Genomic DNA, 20,513 nt, shown 5'->3' with positions numbered 1-20,513 from the left:
TAGACCTAGAAATTATAATATGAACAAAACCTTCTGCTACCCAAAAATAAGACCACCAAATGTTATCTACCATTACGACAATGTGATCATTAGCAATACATTTTCAAAAGATTGACTTTTTTATCCATTAATTAAAAATAGATTGCAAGTTGAGGTTTTTTATCCATTAATCAACTCCAAGAAAGAACAAAAAATTTTATATTTCATATCCACCAAACAATCAGAGTCAGACAAGAACCCTATAGCGTCTAGCAGCAAAGTTAAAAGCCAAAAACAATCTTAAACCAAAGGAACAAAAAATTGCTATAATAGTATGAGAAAACCATAACTTTAATACAAAAGAGAGAAAAATATCGGTTGTGGTTAGGTCCTAAACCAGCATTACCACTTGCACATCAATTGCTTTTTATTAGAGAAATGCTGCTTATAACAAATACAGGAGCATTGTAACTATGTCATTCGCAACAAATAGTAACGTTCTTTTGCTTATAATCACAACATTCTGCATCAGTTTGTTTCAGTGGTGTTGATTTTGTCCCTTCAATCGCAATTGTGTTTATATTAATTGTCTTTATATTACATGAATACAAGTATAACGTAAAATGATGCTATCATTCCCCTTAAACTGCATGTAAAATGAGTAATAGAAATGTTCAAATGTTTCGAGTTACTCATTGTCAATGTATGCCATAATGTTCTTTGTAATATCACATGAATCTCTTCAAATATCAGAAGCTAACTAAAAGCGAAAAAGTCATACTCCACAATGCATTGTTCCTTCACATAATTGTAATTCAAATCCAACACCATTGCAGCCACTCGACTAACTGATTTTATTTCGCAAACATTAGGCACGTAAGTAGAGCAAGCTTTTGGTGTGGTCATTTTTTACCCCTCTACTTCCCATAAAAAAATAGTCAAAACAACAAAAACATCAACTAATATCTAGGGTACACAATTACAGCTTCTAGAATGTCTAATTTTCAAGCAAAATAGGTTAACTAACCTGCCGATAATGACTGCCCCAGCTGGCAAGAAAATAAACATGCAGAATTATTTTTTTACGTGCTGCTTGCTATAGTTCACTAAATAAATAGCAATACACACAAAAGTATATCTACAGAACCTCATCAAATATAAAAGCAAAATTTAAGAAAATGATTTCAGAAAAAGATGCAGTGCAGGCAGGCTATTCTCAATGTTCTTATCTCAGCTCAACAGTCCAATTCATGTTATCCTCTGCAAGACCCATCTGTAGTCTAGTAAGGACGGTATAAAGTTGCTGTGAAACCGCTCCGATACCATCTCCATAAGATACCCTACAGAAACATTGAAAAGTAAATGTCAACCATTAATTCAAAATAACCTTGTCCTTTGCTAATGCACCAAGTACAGATTGTCTTCTGAAATTACTATGACTTACTTCTTGCCATGATAAGTAACACTGCCAACAGGTGATACAACCACAGCTGTTCCTGTGCAGAAGACCTCGTCGGCCTCTACCAATTCGTCCACCGACACTAATCGCTCCTCAACCTGTACACACACATTAGATGAACATGTGAACATGTTTGTGTACTTTGTCCTAAAACCAATAGAAACATGAAGCAAAGTTTACTGTATATGAATACAAAAATGTAAGCCCCGTCTCGTTAGTGTTTTCTGGGAAAATGCATAGCAAGATTATTTTTATTTTTTTTGGACTGAATAGCAAGATTGTTGTTAATAAAAATGAAATTGAAGAAAAGTAACAATCATTGATTAATTGTGAACCAAATAAACAGAGACTAAGACATAGAGGTGAAAAATACTTGAACAAAGAGCAATCTAACTTCGGAAGTTTGAGAAGCTATTTTACATGACAAATTTGTTCATACACATCATATTGGCAAAGTGTTGAATTGTTAACTGCGATCATATCAAACAAATCAATATTTTCAACGAAGGACTGGACAGAAAAAGAACAAAATCATATGAAGATTGAGATTGATATTCTTCATTATAAATTTCATTTTATGAAAAGATTCTTCGTTGCCTTCTTTTTTTAAGTTTAATTTCAAAAGCATAGGTTAGGAAGAAATGCAATGTAAAGAACGTCAGATATCAGATACAATATTCATCCTCGACTGAAAATCTAGTACCTCGAATCCTTGGCTTCGAGCAACATCAATTATACTTTTTCGAGTAATGCCAGGCAGGATAGTTCCTTTGATAGATGGAGTTGAAATAACGTTACCCTGAAAGCATATGGAAATTAGGACAGCATAATGCATTAAGCTCTAATGAAATAGTATTCCAAAACAATAATTGGGAGCAAAGGAAGTTATTATATACACAATAGTAACAATGAAGTTACACCAGAATACAGGATAAGGAAAACATGTGAGAATACTATTAGAATTTGGGAGGCCTATACTCAACGTCTCAACCACAAAAGCTAGCTTGAGAGTCGAGGTTTGCACTACACTTATAAAGGCTATTTATGTCATATCTCTAGCCAATGTGGGACTTCTAACACACCCCTCACGTCCAGGACTGAACAAGTTGGAACGTGGAATCAACAACGGGTGGCCCAAATATGGGAGGTCTCCACAACAAACAACAAATGGATCTAGGATAGGCTCCGATACCATATTAGAATTTGGGAGGCCTATACTCAACCACAAAAGCTAGCTTGAGAATTGAGGTTTGCACTACACTTATAAATGCTATCTATGCCATATCTCTAGCCAATGTGGGACTTCTAACAAATACAAGATTTAGAAACTCAATCATCATCTGTACAGATGATCAATCATCATTTGGACAGATGATGATGTAAGATTAACAAATCTATTCAGATTAGTGTGAAAGAGCCAAAGATAAAACCTACCAGGTCAGCAATAAGATAATATGTTTGTAGAATTCTGTGGAAAACTCACTCAAAATAATGCTCTTAGCATCGTAGCAAAAATGAGTTATACAACTTACAAGTCGTGGAATTCTAATTTCACGAAGGTGATAAGTTAAAAATAAACAATTTGCAGAGGCATCAACTGGTACAAGCTATACGGGAGAACCATGATTGCTTATAAAAAAAATTAAAAAAATAAGGGAGCACCATGGGCCAAGAGGCTGCCATACTGATTTTGCAAGTACAGTACCAAAACATCAAGTGATGAAGCTCATTCTGGAAAACGATAGAAAAGTAGTAAGGGTGCTGAAGAGGCTGCCATACTGATTACTGTGAGGTAATGATTTTACTATTACGGCAGTTATACGTCCAGGTAAATTGTTTTTTGTATTGCGAGAGAAATGAGAAGGTGGAAAGTAATATCATGTGTGCAAGTGTAAAAGTCGTGTAAATTAACAATGGCAAAAACTAAAATATGAATTGTACATTTATGCTAGTTGGTTCTTTAAATATAATACCTTAACAACAAATATATTGCAGGAAGAAACCTCCTCCAAATATCTTTTCTGCACACAGTCAAGGTACAAAACATCAGAGTAACCTTTAGCTTTAGCTGCAGACTGTGCCTTAAGAACCTAAGAAGAATAATCACACATGGGCAGAGTGAGAGAAATTCAGGATCTTACAAAAGGCGAGCTATGTCAGTGTCAAGAAATGAGAATTAAGAAATCAAACAGATTAACTCAAGCCACCTCTTAAATTTTTCTCATAAAGGTCAGTTCTGTCAATAAAAAAATGTAAAACTCATAAAAAGTGGAAAAAAAAATGTGGCACAAGAAAATTATCAATTTCCATGCATATGCTCATTTAGTCAGTACAAGAAAGCAATTTTGTTGGCATTTAGTTGAAAACAAAGTGCTAATTGAAATTAAAAAGAAATGAGGAAGACAATCATACTGAAATCTTCTACCTCTAGTCCTTTTTAAAGAAACAAATGACTAATTCATCAAGTCCAATGAGATGCATTTATATCGGTTGGTTTTAAATTTAAGGCAGCCAGAGAGAACAACTACAACCACATGTCAGAGACAAACAAATTGAAAATTATAAGGGAATGCAATCTATCTTACAGCGGCATAGTTTCCAATGGTCTTCACACCTCCAGTGCCACCAGGAGTTGCACGATGTAGTTCACTCTCCACAATCAGATTGATTGGAGCCAAACCTTCCTGTAATTAAATTGATACTCCATAAACTTTTGAAAAGATAACATTACAACCTTACAAGATTTAGAAAGAGATGAGTGTGATTGGTTATGTTATTAAAGACAATTATTATTATGATAACATCTTACAGAAAATCCTAAGGTGTAAGTCTACAAAGAAGAAAAATTATGGAATATAGATATAGACCCCTAAATGCTTCTACAGGTTTCCATCAAAGTGAAAGTTCAAGCCATTCAGTCACAAAAAAATATATAAATATTAAATTTCTGTTAACATTTATTATAAGTGAGAGTGAGAATAGGTATTTAACATTATTAAGTCAGTTAAAGTCAGTTTCAATTCTGTTAGAATCAGTTAGAGCAATTATGACAGCTGGTAGTCATAGTCCATTGGTATATATGTATGTAGTGTAATGTTTTCATTTAGTTGATTTTGATCATTGAATAAATGATAAATAAAGTCTTCTCAAATTCTGTGTGGATTCACATCACTATCATAGTATCACTATCAGTGCTGCATCCCAGTTGTTATAAAACTTTACAAGTCCCTAACTCTAAGCTATTCAACAATGTCAAAATTGCGAATGGACACGGGAACTGTACAAGTTAATAATTCTAGGTAAGGCAATTGGGTTAACAGCATACAAACTCATTTCTTCATAGGGGTGGACTCGAGCATAGTCAAACACACAAAATCACAACAAGTCCAGCTGCAAGTTGACAAATCTGAAAGAAGATCTAATATATACTACCTCTAGTCCTGATATGAGAAAAGTTTTGCTTTTTAGATTCGTACAATGATTGATGTATTTGGTCCATTTTTTATACCAAATACATCAATCATTCTATGAATTTAAAAAGTAAATTTTTTTCTTATATTAAGAACTAGAGGGAGTAGTATTTACAACTAAATTACCCAACTGACGTGACAAAACCATGCAGCGGGGATGGATCCTCTCCCATTTATTTTCTCTCCCATGAAATCGTGACCATCCACTTTTTTTTTTCTACAAGTTGGTGAACCAAAAAAAGGCAATTGAGGGCATAGATGCACACATGAGGGAATCCAGTGAAAATTTCACTGGAGACAACCCCTGCCCCCATGCAGCTAAATAAGAGAAAAAACAAATCCTGTGATGAACCCAGGTTCAAACATCAACATAAACCCAGCCTAAACCCAATATCCATCCATCACAACAAGTGCATCAACCAAGCACAAACTCCACATATATTTTGGACCCAGCATTCTGTTTGCTCTACTTCCATCCAAAATTCTGATTTCATTCTGTTTTGAAATTTTTGATTCGAACCCAGCCTTTGCTCTTTTGACCCAAAACCCATTGTGTTCTTTTTTAAAAATTTGAACTAGCCTCCAATTGTGCTATTTTTTAAAGAAAAGAATGAAAAAGATTCATATATAAACTTAGTACATCATGAAGATTTCATATTCTAATGTAGCAATACAGATGCATTACCTTGAAGTAGTTCCCAACTGGTGAAACATATATTAGAAAAGTGTATTCTGGAGCAGGTGCAAGCCCAAGTACAGCTCCACTTCCCATTAGCAAAGGTCTAATGTACAAGGAACCTTTACCCTGAGGGGGGATCTGAAACAAAAATTCACCTAATCAAGCTTAAGAAATCAAAACAACTCTAAAATTTGTCTACCAAATTGATAAGTTCAATAGTACCCAACGTTTGTTTGCTAAAACTGTATCTTTCACAGCTTCCACAAACTGTTCTACACTAGGTGATGGCATGCACATCCGCTCGGCGCCCATCTTCATCCGTAAAGCATTTTCTTCCGGGCGAAAGAGTAGTATATTCCCATCTTCTTTACGATACGCTTTCAAACCCTCAAATAATCCCTACAATATTTGTGAACCAGAAAAACACATTCTTTACCAAATGAACACACAAAACAAACTCAATCCAAATGTAAAGTACACAAATCAGATTTCAACTCTAATTAAAATAGATCGATCTTGTCAAAATGTCACAACAACAACCTAGCCGTATCCCACTAAATAGGGTCACCTACAAGGATCAAACAACGCCACAATGTTCTATCATCATATATCATATATCTATCTGACTTTTCAAAATGTTACGGCCCAACTAAATTAAAAAGAAAACAAACACTATTACAGTTACAATATGATATCTACTCAATCCAAGCCAACAAGTTTCCTTTAAAACAAATTCAAAACCAAATATAGATCTCGTGTTGTTAAATAGAGGCTATAATGCGCTATAGTGTAACTGAATTTAAACCGGTAGCTATTGTTTGGCATATATTATTTAGCACAAATTCTTGTCAAGTAGAAACTATAATGGAGCTATAGGCACTGTTGCATAGCGGAATTTGAACAAACTACTATTGTTTAAGGTCAAAAGCAAAAGTACATAAAGTCAACTAATAATAATAGAACCTGTCCATAGTTTAAAACACCAGCAGAAGGATTCAATTCAATATTCCCAAAACGCTTTAATTGACCCTTAGTAAAGGTTCCACCTTGATCACATTTCATGAAATACATGTAATCAGTAGGTTGAAGACCAAATCCAAGGTTGTCCCAATCTATGTCTGCCAACTCAATCGCGGAAACAGTAGCGGAAGGTCTGAGGGAAGAAGAAGAAGCTTGGAGAACATTCTGGGAATTGGAAGGAAAGTGGTTTTGGAGCTGTAAAAAGGGAGAGAGAGAAAAAACGTGAGGAAGGAATAAGAATGGAAAGAAGGGGAAATGGAAAAAAAGAAAATACCTTGAGGGAAAAGGAGGGAGAACGTTTGGGTGGAGAAAGAAAAGGGGAAGAATGACGAGAGACGCAGATCGAAGAAGTTAGTCGAATGCTGCTCGTAAGTGCGGCGCTGCTTTCCATTTTTCGTTCAATCTTCCTTCTCAGACAGACACGATGATATTCTATTCTATGAATCTCTCTCTTTTCTTTGTACGAACTAAGAAAATGAAAGAGATTCTCTAACTTTATTGCGGGAAAGTTAGGGTAACCTTCCTCGTTTTGACCCGTCAGATCTATCAAGGGTTGCTGAATCTCGACCATGCCGGTGGCCCGATTGGGTTTTTAAAGGTTTTTCTAATATTTATTTTTGAAACTAAATCATATAGTATTTTGTTTTTTAATGTTGCTGGGGTGACTGGTTAACCTATTTATTAAACCTGGTCAACAAAACAATTATTTATTAAACAAATTCTAATTTGTTGAAAAATATATATTAAAAAAATATGAAAAATGTTAACTAATGTTTTTGGGGTACTAGTTAAATAAACCAAAAATAAAAAATACATTTAATATTTTTGAAATATAAATAATGTTGTCTTTGTTTTTTTTTTTAAGAAATTTAGGCTTTTCAAGCACACAAAAATAGTGTAAATGCACAAATTCAAAATTTGCGTTTGTAGGTAGAAAGTGGAGGTGTAGGGTAAAATAGGTTATTCTTGTTAAAATTATTGGACATCATTTGAGTTTTACAGAGTAAAAAGTACAATTTGTAGGGTATGGGATAAGATTTGTACTTTTCGCACCCCTTAGATTGACTCAGTCACCTCCTGAAATTACTATAATACCCTTCTCGCTATTTATCCCGCGAGGAGATGCACGCTTCCTGGATCGCGAGGATGAAAATAAGTGACCATTTGGAAGTAGTTTCACCCCTATAATGTATCTTGAAAACACAACGTTCGTCTTTTACACAGTGAAAATGGATCTTTGTTCACTATCTAGGAAGCGAACGACTTCCATGGTAAATTCTAAACTTAAACGTGTATTTAAATTTAAACAAGGCTTAGTGAAAAAAAAAATAAAAAAAAATAAACAAGGTAAATGTTAACTAGTGTCCCCGGACACACTTTAAAACCTTAAATTCTTTATTGAATTTTTATGAAAATACGTAAAATCAATGAATTGAAAATTGTAGTGTTTAAAAAATTATTTAAATTGAATGCTTAAAGAGTGTCTCGGAGACGTTCGTTAGCAAGACTTTTTATTTTGTCTAGTAGCCTAGTGGGTGGAAATCTCACCTTAAAGGTGGATAAGTGGAGTGTCCGAGATTCAAACATCGGCTCCTGCATAATATATGTGATGTTCATACCAACTGAGTTAAGCTCATCGAGACAAACTTTACTTTACACCAATTACAAACAATTAACTTGAAGTCCAATTTATTTTTAACCACTAAAATTAAACTCATTCAACATTAATTTATAAGATTAGTAAATCATTATGAATGAAGGACAATTCTAACATGCACAAGTGATGCAAATCGTACATGGTGCACAAGTTAATAATATTAATATAATTATAACGAATACGAATTTTACAAAATCTACCATTAGATTGATAGTTTGTATCATATAGATCATCCATGTCAAATTTTAAATAAATCAAAAACCATATGATATGTCATTGAGATCCATTAAGATTAACAGTTTATGATTTTTTATTAAATACCATTAATTTTGATGGGTCTCAATAACATATCATATGATTTTCAATTTCTTTAAAATTTAACATGGATAATCTATATGATACAAACTTTCAATCCAACGGTAGATTTTATAAAATTCGTATTCGTTATAACGATATCAATCAATACTAAAATTAGAAAAGAAGATTTTGTGTAAAAGACAATTCTGCCCTGATGGCTTATCTTGCTGTCATGTGTCAACACTTTACCATTTTACCCTTCTTCCAATTTTGTTCATTTGCTCTTCTATTCTATACACATGTAACTGTGATGTTGCTTTGGAAAAGAGGGAAAAACTTTTGTAAACAGTGTATATTCTTCCTCGATAGCAACAACACTTAACAACATCACATCACTTTTACTTCAACCAAATCTTTACACTATCTTTCCCTCCCTCCTAATTTCATCATATTCACTCATTCTTCTTTCCATTCCTCCTCTTCTTCAATCTTTGTTCACTCTTCCTCTCTTCCCAGATTTGAATATACACCAATTTCATTTTTTTTCGTTTTGGTTGTTGATGTTCTTATAAATTTTTGTCTGACTGATTACGGTACTGTTCAAATCTTTTGTGTTTATGTAGGTGATATTATCTACTGGATTTGAGGTAAATTTTGTTAAATATGTAAATATTTATCCATCAAAAGTTGGTTTCTTTGCATTGTTAGTGTAGCTTTTTCTATTTTTTTTTTTGAACTGTTGTTGTATTACTTTTAGATCTAAATGCATGCAACCTATTTAAATGAGTAGTAATTTTTTAAGCTACACTTATACCAAGTTGTCTTCAAATGTTAGATCTAAAACCATGGATTCTCTATAAAAAAAAAAGCACAATTTTTTTTAAAAAAATATTAGACCATGTTGTTCTCGTAAAAGATGAATCTAAAACCATGCATGCTCTACAAAAAACCAACCAACTTTTTTAAAAACTATTTCGTCATGTTGGTGTATATTTATGAAAAGATCTAAGTTATTTTCTTTTGCTTATTTGTTTTTTGTTTAATGATGTTGTCATTTATTGATAGATCTGAATGATTGTAGCTGTTTATTTGTTTAAAATTTTCAAGTTGTTTACCCATGTTATTTGTGTGTGTATATTTGATGTTATATGTTGTCATGTTAGAACTGCGACCATGGAAAAAAAAAACAGGAAAAAATGAAGAACAAAATGATTGTCCTACAAAGGCCTTTTGAGAAAATAAGGGACATTGACAATAGCAAATCACTATGGAGAGTTGATGTAAGAGTGAAGGATTTATGGATAGTTCGTCATGCAAAATCCACCAAACACCACACTGAGATGGTTCTATGTGATGACCTGGTATTTAATTTCTTAAAGAAAGAAATAAAATATGTAATTTCTTTTTTTGTTCTGGGTAGTCCTATTATTTTTTTATTATATCAAGTAATTTTGTTATGTATGTGAGATTGTGTGCATCTATAGATAGCCCAAACTTGGGTAAAGAATCAGATGGCAAGATGCGGTTTCTGTGATTGAATCTCATCAATCTTGATAAGAAAGAGCTTTCTCCGGGGAATAAGAAGAATTTCTTCGAGGTAACTAAATCCTATGAGAGAGAAGAATTTTCAGGTAAATCTATGATTTTACAAATAAGTTTCAGAATTTTTTGTTTAGATCCATCCATAACTATTTTTTTATGGTACATATTTTTCGTGGCGGCCCAGTTTTATTTAGCGGGCCTTTTTCTTCTTCTCATGGTAGGTAGGTTTTTATGTCATATATATGGTGTAAATAGCAGATTTATTTTCTAAGCCCAATTTTGGGCCCAATCGCAAGGGATTTTTATGTGTGACTTGAAGTCACTCACATTGAGGCACCGACCGAGTGATTTTGGAACGAGAGATAGGAATAGGATGCATTGTTCCTCTAAAATTATGTGGGCCCAACACCTTTATTGATGACTACTTTTGTCATTTTAAAAATAAAATTACGCTTATGAGAGAGATACTTATTATAGGATAAAAATATTTACCATTATCCGTTTCTTCTGTACTGCTGGTTAAATTTTGTTGGCATATAGGAAGTTAGAATAAAATGACATCTGAGAGTAATTTTTTTTACTTTGTTCCATATTTACCCTTCCATTGTTCCGACCCAACACCTTTATTGATGGAGTTAGTTCATGTACTACTATGCTCTATTTAAGCCTACCTCCATTTAGTCCAGTCCAACCATTGGATGGATAACATGTGGCAACAAACAATCTAAGAGATCATATTAAAAGAGTAAAGTAACTATTTATTTAAACTATCTCTATACAACAACAGTTCCTAGTCTGCCGCCGTTTCTCTTCCTCTCCCAAAGTTCTCATAATCCTCATTCTTATATTATCCAAGTTCTTGCTTTCTTCTTTCTTCCGGATTTCATTTTCCCTCAACCTAACCGAAAAAAATTCTCATTATTTTATTTTGATTGTTTAATACCCAAAGACCCCTTTATTTTGATTGTTTAATACCCAAAGACCCAACAATAAATGGCATTGTTAAAAATGATTTTGGATGGTGCTGCTGCAGCTGTCGAAAATTGTGCTGCTGTGCAAAATGGCGTGATTCCGGCTGTGTTGCCCGTCGTTGTTGGCGGTGGAGGTCTGTTTTGCTCACTATTATAGTTAGTCCCAGATTAGTATAACTTTGTAATTACTTTTAGTCTAATGATTTAGTACCATTATGTTTGTGAAGATTATGTATAACTTTGAATGGTGCTGTCGCAGCTGTCGAAAATGGTGCTGCTGTGCAAAATGGCGTGATTCCGGCAGTGTTGCCCGTAGTTGTTGGCGGTGGAGATCTGTGTTGCTCACTATTATAGTTAGTCCCAGATTAGTATAACTTTGTAATTACTTTTAGTCTAATGATTTAGTAGCATTATGTTTGTGAAGATTATGTATAACTTTGAATGGTGCTGCCGCAGCTGTCAAAAATGGTGCTGTTGTGCAAAATAGCGTGATTCCGGCTGTGTTGCCCGTCGTTGTTGGCGGTGGAGGTCTGTTTTGCTCACTATTATAGTTAGTCCCATATTAGTATAACTTTGTAATTACTTTTAGTCTAATGATTTAGTAGCATTATGTTTGTGGAGATTATGTATAACTTTGAATGGTGCTACCGCAGCTGTCGAAAATGGTGCTGCTGTGCAAAATGGCGTGATTCCGGCTGTGTTGCCCGTCGTTGTTAGCGGTGGAGGTCTGTTTTGCTCACTATTATAGTTAGTCACAGATTAGTATAACTTTGTAATTACTTTTAGTCTAATGATTTAGTAGCATTATGTTTGTGAAAATTATGTATAACTTTGAATGGTGCTGCCGCAGCTGTCGAAAATGGTGCTGCCGCAGCTGTCGAAAATGGTGCTGCTGTGCAAAATGGCGTGATTTCGGCAGTGTTGCCTGTCGTTGTTGGCGGTGGAGGTCTGTTTTGCTCACTATTATAGTTAGTCCCAGATTAGTATAACTTTGTAATTACTTTTAGTCTAATGATTTAGTAGCATTATGTTTGTGAAGATTATGTATAACTTTGAATGGTGCTGCCGTAGCTGTCGAAAATGGTGCTGCTGTGCAAAATGGCGTGATTTCGGCTGTGTTGCCCGTCGTTGTTGGCGGTGGAGGTCTGTTTTGCTCACTATTATAGTTATTCCCATATTAGTATAACTTTGTAATTACTTTTAGTCTAATGATTTAGTAGCATTATGTTTGTGAAGATTATGTATAACTTTGAATGGTGCTGCCGCAGTTGTCGAAAATGGTGCTGCTGTGCAAAATGGCGTGATTCTGGCTGTGTTGCTCGTCGTTGTTGGCGGTGGAGGTCTGTTTTGCTCACTATTTAATTAGTCCCAGATTAGTATAACTTTGTAATTACTTTTAGTCTAATGATTTAGTAGCATTATGTTTGTGAAGATTATGTATAACTTTGAATGGTGCTGCCGCAGCTGTCGAAAATGGTGCTGCTGTGCAAAATGGCGTGATTCCGGCTGTGTTGCCCGTCGTTGTAGGCGGTGGAGGTCTGTTTTGCTCACTATTATAGTTAGTCCCAGATTAGTATAACTTTGTAATTACTTTTAGTCTAATGATTTAGTAGCATTATGTTTATGAAGATTATGTATAACTTTGAATGGTGCTGCCGCAGCTGTCGAAAATGGTGCTGCTTTGCAAAATGGCGTGATTCCGGCTGTGTTGCCCGTCGTTGTTGGCGGTGGAGGTCTGTTTTGCTCACTATTATAGTTAGTCTCAGATTAGTATAACTTTGTAATTACTTTTAGTCTAATGATTTAGTAGCATTATGTTTGTGAAGATTATGTATAACTTTGAATGGTGCTGCAGCAGCTGTCGAAAATGGTGCTGCTGTGCAAAATGACGTGATTCCGGCTGTGTTGCCCGTCGTTGTTGGCGGTGGAGGTCTGTTTTGCTCACTATTATAGTTAGTCCCATATTAGTATAACTTTGTAATTACTCTTAGTCTAATGATTTAGTAGCATTATATTTGTGAATATTATGTATATCTTTGAATGGTGCTGCCGCAGCAGTCAAAAATGGTGCTGCTGTGCAAAATGGTGTGATTCCGGCTGTGTTGCCCGTCGTTGTTGGCGGTGGAGGTCTGTTTTGCTCACTATTATAGTTAGTCCCAGATTAGTATAACTTTGTAATTACTTTTAGTCTAATGATTTAGTAGCATTATGTTTGTGAAGATTATGTATAACAAGTTAATGACATGCTGTTGTTTTTTATTTTGAATTTTTTTTGAAAAAAGCAACTACTCTAAAAATATTATCAGCTGAGTCTCGGGTGAATACGCTTTCTTTAAGACGTTTCACGGTACTACTCAAAATTGTGCAGAGTAGACTATCAACCTTGAAGTCTCCAGGATAAAACAGCTTTCACACTTTTAATACTGAATTGCTACTGCACTGTAGAATTCGGGCAGAGATACACCATTCTCTATTGATTCGATGAATCAATTCAATAATTGATACAAGAGTATCAATTCTCTATGGCTGCAAAGCCACTCGATGAACCAACAAAGAAAGAAAGAAATTTTGCGTGAAAGAAAGCAAGCAGAGAGAAGAAAGAAAAATTATTATCAGAGACTTGTATAAACTGAATAATAACAATGAACAAGGCTGCTATTTATAATACCGAAATTGAGATAGTGGGGAACTGATTTTCTAAATTTTAGGAATAAGTTGAATTTCAAATTTGATCAAAACGTGACCAGATTTGTAGGAACGAATTTTTAACTTTTGACTGAGCAACGGATATGCGCTGACACAGCATCGATGACTTGGTCTCACGCACAATTAACATTTGCGAAAATTAAAAGCTCACGCACTTAAAGAAAAAATAAATTTTTCTTTTTCTTAAAAAAATTAATATATCACCAAGACCCAAGCCCGGCCCGAGCCAGCCGGACGGCAGCGGCGCGCGTGTGTGTGATATTTGACAAGGAGTGCGTGGTCACCCGTTTACAAAACTGGGTATCCCTTGAGGCACACCCCAAGGTGCAATTTTTCAATATATAAACACTACTAAGTGTTGTGTTCCGTCCAATGTGGGACTTAAAACTCCTTTTTTCAAATTCACACTCCATTAGTTCATAGCTTGTGTTTATACTCTACCAAGTTTCTTTCTTCAATTTCACATCATGTTCCAACACATGCAGTTAAAACTAGCACATCCATTAAACAAATTAAAGTTCACACATTATGAAATAATATATTCCTTGGCTCATTTCTATTGTCTGCATGCATGAGAGTTTTCAACATATTAAAAAATTATGTCACGAAATACTACTAATTAATAAATTAATTGTAACAATCCTTATCCTTAATATATTAAAACAAAATACAATAAGCAACATATTTAGGCGCCCAAATCTTTCAATTATCCTGTCTAACACTTTGTAATACCTCAAAGGCTCCAACCCTTCGGTTTCCACTTTTGCATAATAACATAACATTAAAAAAAAACCAAAAAACCTCATTTAAAGATACTGTTACACTCCTTTTTTATAATTCCAATTCAACTCAATTGACAACAAATAAATCATTTGGTTGCTCCATTTAAAGCTTTTAGTTTTATTTTAATTCAATTACCAACTAATTCTTTGGTAGTTAATTTTTAATCTAAAAGTTACTCCTTCCAACCCAAAATATGAGACCTATTTGACCACCGCACGTATGGTAATGTACAATTTTAATCATTAATATCTTTAATTTTCTATTAGTAAAAATTATAAAAATTTGATATACTCATCAAAACAAATCAAACAAGATTTTACATGCTAATATTTACATCTATATATTATTAAAAAAATATGGTTAAAGCAAGATAAATGAATGGTGTATTTAGTCAAAATGGAGTAAATTTTATCTCTCATCTATATATTTTTTCTTTAAATATTCTATTTTTTTACAATGTTTGTTGTGTAATTTTATCGGATTGTTTCTTTATTTGCTTTTTTTTTTTTGCTATGGAAGTGCAAAATCTCATCTGAACACCGGTATGTCAGAGATTATGGGTGTTTAAATTCAAATCGATCCAAATAAAATTAGTAAACCTGTTAAAAAAAACGTAAACATGTAAAAAATTGAATATTTTAAATTGTTTGGATTTTCTTTTGTGAAAACTGCTGGATCGAATTTTGGATTGATTTTTCAAAATCGAACCAACCCGCATACATATATCTTAATATTTATTCAACTTTATATTAGTGCATTTAAATTAAATTGAAATATTTTTTTTGTGGGCTAACATATATTAATATTGTAAGTGGAGCCTTGTAGTACAGCCTGCCGACTGAGTTAGGCATGGACAATGTTTCCTTGAATAAGACATTTGGTACGAACGATAAGCTGTGACATACAACATTCAAAGAAGGAAAAGATTAAAAAAATTAAACAACTTTCTTAATATATATTAATATAAGTACACACTTAATTAGAGGTAAAAAATAAGAAAAAACGAAATTAAAGAATGGATGAAAGAGCAAGAAAGCAACATGGTCGGCTGACCTTAAAGTGAGGAACAAACAAAACAAAAACATGATCAACAAAACCTTATCTTTCAAAGACAAATTCTCATCACTTGATCCCAAATTCTACGTTCCATAATCATCTACCTCCCCACGGAATCAAATACCCATCATACCAAATCATTGGTGGTCCCATGTGTTTAGGACTCTTCATACATACCATCATCCCTTCCTCGTGCCCTCCATCTTTACACGCCACTTGTTTTTATGGTCACAGTTTAAATTAGGTTTCATTTATAGAATCTCTCTACATTGTCTGCATTTAAATTTTCATGCGTTTCAACAGATTTAGACACTGTTTGTGTGCTGTGTGTAAGATTCAACGAGTTGTAACACATTAATTAATAGAAGAACGATAAATATTTTGAATGGTCATAGTTAACTTTATGGTCACTCGGTGTAAAAATATATTAAGAATTCTCACATCGATCGGATGTGAATTGTTCTGAATAAAGTTTATAAGATGCAATTTTCAATTTATAAGTTAGTTGGATTAGACTCAAATCCTAATTTTTAAGATGATAGTATTAAATTATTTTAAAGGTCTGTTGAGCCACCTGTTATTTGGACATTATGTCCACGCATCAAGCCTATAGTACTAGATGTGAGGGAGTGTCTTCAGAAGTCTCATATCAGATATGAATATGATTGAGTTAGACTCAATTTTCAATTTTTAAGATGGTCCGCTAATTATTAATTATATATACTCTTATAATTTTACACTGATATTTGTTACAAATTAGGACTATTTGTTTTAGCTACGTTAGTTAGTGTCTAAGTTTTTTATAAAAAATAATTTGTATATTAAAGCGAAAAAATATTCAGATTATTTTCTGAAGAAAAACATTTTTAATGAAAGAGATCAACATAAACCCTTTCATAATTTTAATAAACACAAAAATAACATGCTCTTCTTAAGATCTATAAAAAATAATCACAAAATTATTTTACTGAAATAAAACTTACACAAATTAAGATAATAAACTCAAATGATTAATGAGTTCCTCCTAAATAAAATTAATCAAACAATTCGAGTTCAATTCTTGATGGAAATAATTGACAACTTGGAGGGTTAACACAAAACAAAAAAAACTTACACATACACATAATATAACGGTATATATTTTCAAACATATATTATTTAGTGATAATTAAGAGTGGAGATGACATGAGAACCACCACCTGTTTGTTTGGTTTTATGTCATTTTGTTGTGTGTGTGTGTGTGGAATCAGGTTGCTTAAATTAGTGATTTGATTAATGCCAACACTACGGATGTATTTAGTCATATAATTAGTCTATCATATGAATATTGTGATTATACCCAATCATCCCATTATTTTGTCTGTAGAATAATATATACCTGATATATACTATATACTCCTTTATGTAATATAAAATTAATATATCAATCTCATGCTCACACGTCCATATATATATATGTATGAAACCATTTCAATTTTATTCTTAAAATTTTAATAATTTCTTCACTATTTCAAAGTCAAATTCTATCTACCTGGGGTTGGGTCCCAAATGAAAACAAAAGCAACGGTTATACCCTTCTACTTTTCTTTTTAGTATTCATCCACTTGCTGACAAAAGCTCCACATAATCTTGTTCTAAATTATTTGCTACGTGACTGACTATCTTACTCGTTCAATCATTAACAAATTTTGATTTATGGCCTTTTTAATACCTTTAATCTATGGAGATTATTTTATTAAGCAAAAAATTCCATTCAAATGAAGCCGGGTATATAGACTGTCGACTCTTCTTTAAAACATTGTGAAAATCAAATAAATACTAATCGATGGAAACATATATCTGACGTCATAAACACTCATCCATGAGGTAAGAAATAAATTCAATGGGTAAAATGTATTTTTATTCCTGTAAAATTAAAGAAATTTGAGTTTTAGTCTTTGTAAACAAAAATCCTTCCATTTTTACCCTACAATTTTAAATTATTTTGGTTTTAGTTCTTAACATGATCCTATCCCACAAAAATGGTGATGTGGCAAGAATATTGACTGGACCACCGCCATGTATCCATAGGATGCCGACTTTACAAATTATAGGGATGAAAATCAAAATTAACACAAATTATAGGAATGAAAGCCAAAATTCGCTCAAACAACATAGATGAAATAATTATTGTATTATTTTACACATATTAACAAAATGTGATAAAGGAAATGGAAACAAGAATTATGATTTTAATAAGTTACTCTTATTTACTAATGGTATAATTCATTATCATAGATAAAAAGTAAAATAAATAATAGTTTAAAAGTGATGTACATAACATTGTTACAAACAGAATCAACTAAAGTCTAAAACTACAGAGTTAATTGACATTTTGTTAAACAATTTTTTATTATGTAAATACCATCAATTATTAAGAGATAGAGCGAATAATTGTACGTGGTTTGAAATTAAGGTGTTGTTTCTGGCATAAAAATAATAATAATAAAGGTGTTTAATATGTCTACTTTTTGACCTTGTTATTAAGAATATAAAGATGAGATTGGAATTAGATTCAGGTTCTAAAAGATAAACAAGTTGCATTCTTATTTTCAAAATAATCATTTGTACGTACCTGCCCACTTTTAGTGTACCCATGATGATGCATCCCGTTGAACTTAAATCCAGAGATGCGTGGCCTTATTCCCATCTAACATACTGCTCATTCAATTACTAGTAACTCGATCACTTTTTTTGTGCCTCCATAAAAACGAATTATTCGATTCCGGTTTTACATTCAGCAGCTTAAAATTTGAGCTAATTTCATTTAATTAGCTCTTTGTGTGACTCTCTAGTAACTATATATTTAGTCGGTTGATTTTTTAGTGTTGAATTTCATCACGAAAATTCATCTCTTTCTACTAAAAAAGAGACCAAAAAGAACCGCTGTATTTTATGACTAATAATTTACAAATATCTACGATGTGTTTTTTGAATGCAAGTGTAAAATCAATTACACTAATAATTCATATAAATTAAATCCATTTAATTTTTTTAAAAAAAATAACTTCTACTATATAAGAAAATAAGGTACATATGAAATTCCTAATTTGCCCCTTTTCATTTTTTGACACATAATCAATTCAGGGTTATTTTGTGTCTTTATTAAAAAAAGTTAGTAGAAAAATGCTAAAAAATTTCTTAGTAGGAATCGAACCCTTAACCTTTTAGTTACACTTCTTATTAGATTTACCACTAAGTCATATGAATTAATTTGTTATATTTTTGGAACCAATATAAGAGAGTATTTATTTTTATAATAAGAGAGTAAAATTCATGTACAAATAAAATGAGAGATTCAATGAAATTCTTTATTTCAACGTCATAAGTGCATTATACCAAATAAGACAACAAATGTATGGTTTTTTTTTTTACAATATAGAGGTACATGGTGTTGTTTCCATTTATTTATGATATTTTATTTGAGTCCAACCATTTCTTTAGTGTAATTTTATCATTTATTGTTTATGTTTCGTTATTTTAGATTCACTATTTATGGACTTCAATCCAATATTTAATTAAGTTAATTTTCAATTTGTAGTTCAACTCAATAAATTTAATTAATTTAATACAAGAATATGGTGGGAGAAAAACTGAAAAACTCCCGTAAAAAAATGGTGAGACAAAAACAATAAAAATTGTCAGTTACCTCAAGAGAATTATTCTCTACAGTTGCGCGTGAATGGTACATTTAGCTTAAAAAAAACAGTAAAAATTAAATACAAAGTTGAAAATAGTTGAAAAATAAATGACATTTTTTAGAAATTTTTTTTTTTTAAAGATTTTTTGTTTTTGATATAAGGACTAATATTTTTTTTAACAAACCAAAATGAGATATAGTAACATAGAAAACCTCCCCAACACAAGACGTACCGAGGTAAACTACAAAAGTTTACAAAGAGTCAGAGAAACAAAACCATAAACAAATCACACAAGAAAGATATAATAAGAAAGATATGACTTTCGTTCTTATGAGATTTTTCTATGCGGAAGAAAATTATTGGGGAAAAAAAAGGACTAAAATATTATGTTGCCTATTTTTTTTAAATAATTTTACGGGTTATATTCAAATTAATACGGGAACCTAATTTTTATGGATATATCTACGGGTCTTATATTTTTACTCATATATTAGTAAAGTTGTTTATTTTATTTTTTTATAATTTTACGAGTTATAGTCATATATTAATATGGGGACATAATCTTTCGTGTGAATTCTACGGGACCTATGTTTTTCTTTTTTTTTAGACTAACAAGAAACAATATTCATTTATTCAAGTAAGTAGAGTACGTGTGAATCTGCACTGAATCTGAATCGGAGCAAATCTGCAAATCTGAACAAAACAAACATTGTACTACAACGGAATTAACCGGACACCGTACCAAGACGCGAACTCAAGACAAAAAACTCTGCACTAAGACGGGATTAAAACAACATCAGACAAGAACAACAAAAGAAAACTCAAATGAAACATAAGAATGTGTGAAAAATCACTTATTTAAATAAGGCTTAAATGGAGTTTTGGTCCCCCTATTTTCAATTTTTTGAAGTTTTGATCCCCTATTTTAAAAACTAACTTTTTAGTCCCACTATTTTAATTTTTCTTGAGTTTTGGTCCCCCACTCCATTTTATGGTCAATTTTGATAACATGTCAAGATTATTAATGACATGACATACTTGGCCAAAACAATATTCATGTCATTAAACTTTTTCTTCCATTTCAATAAATATATTTTAAATATTAAGAAAATTAAAAGAATCTATAAAAAAAAGTTAAATATATTAATTAGTGATTGATAATTTTTATCCCTCTCTTTAATCATATCTTCAACGCCATCGCCATCCTTCGTCAT

At 32.4% G+C, this 20,513-nt stretch overlaps 1 protein-coding gene across 1 annotated transcript; it reads right to left on the bottom strand.

Annotated features, from left to right (window-relative positions):
* Window positions 1-809: 809 nt before the first annotated feature.
* Window positions 810-7,259, bottom strand: LOC123908051 (branched-chain amino acid aminotransferase 2, chloroplastic-like). Its single transcript, XM_045958555.1, has 9 exons — window positions 6,882-7,259; window positions 6,551-6,802; window positions 5,810-5,986; window positions 5,594-5,725; window positions 4,024-4,122; window positions 3,412-3,528; window positions 2,142-2,237; window positions 1,424-1,536; window positions 810-1,319 (listed from the first exon to the last, which is right to left on the bottom strand). The coding sequence occupies exons 1-9, from the start codon at window positions 7,176-7,178 to the stop codon at window positions 1,205-1,207; spliced, it is 1,398 nt and encodes a 465-aa protein (XP_045814511.1). The 5' UTR covers window positions 7,179-7,259; the 3' UTR covers window positions 810-1,204.
* Window positions 7,260-20,513: the final 13,254 nt, after the last annotated feature.

The sequence above is a fragment of the Trifolium pratense genome, linkage group LG2, assembly GCF_020283565.1.
Source record: "Trifolium pratense cultivar HEN17-A07 linkage group LG2, ARS_RC_1.1, whole genome shotgun sequence".
Taxonomy (NCBI): Eukaryota; Viridiplantae; Streptophyta; class Magnoliopsida; order Fabales; family Fabaceae; genus Trifolium; species Trifolium pratense.
This window is presented reverse-complemented; position numbering and strand designations above follow the sequence as displayed.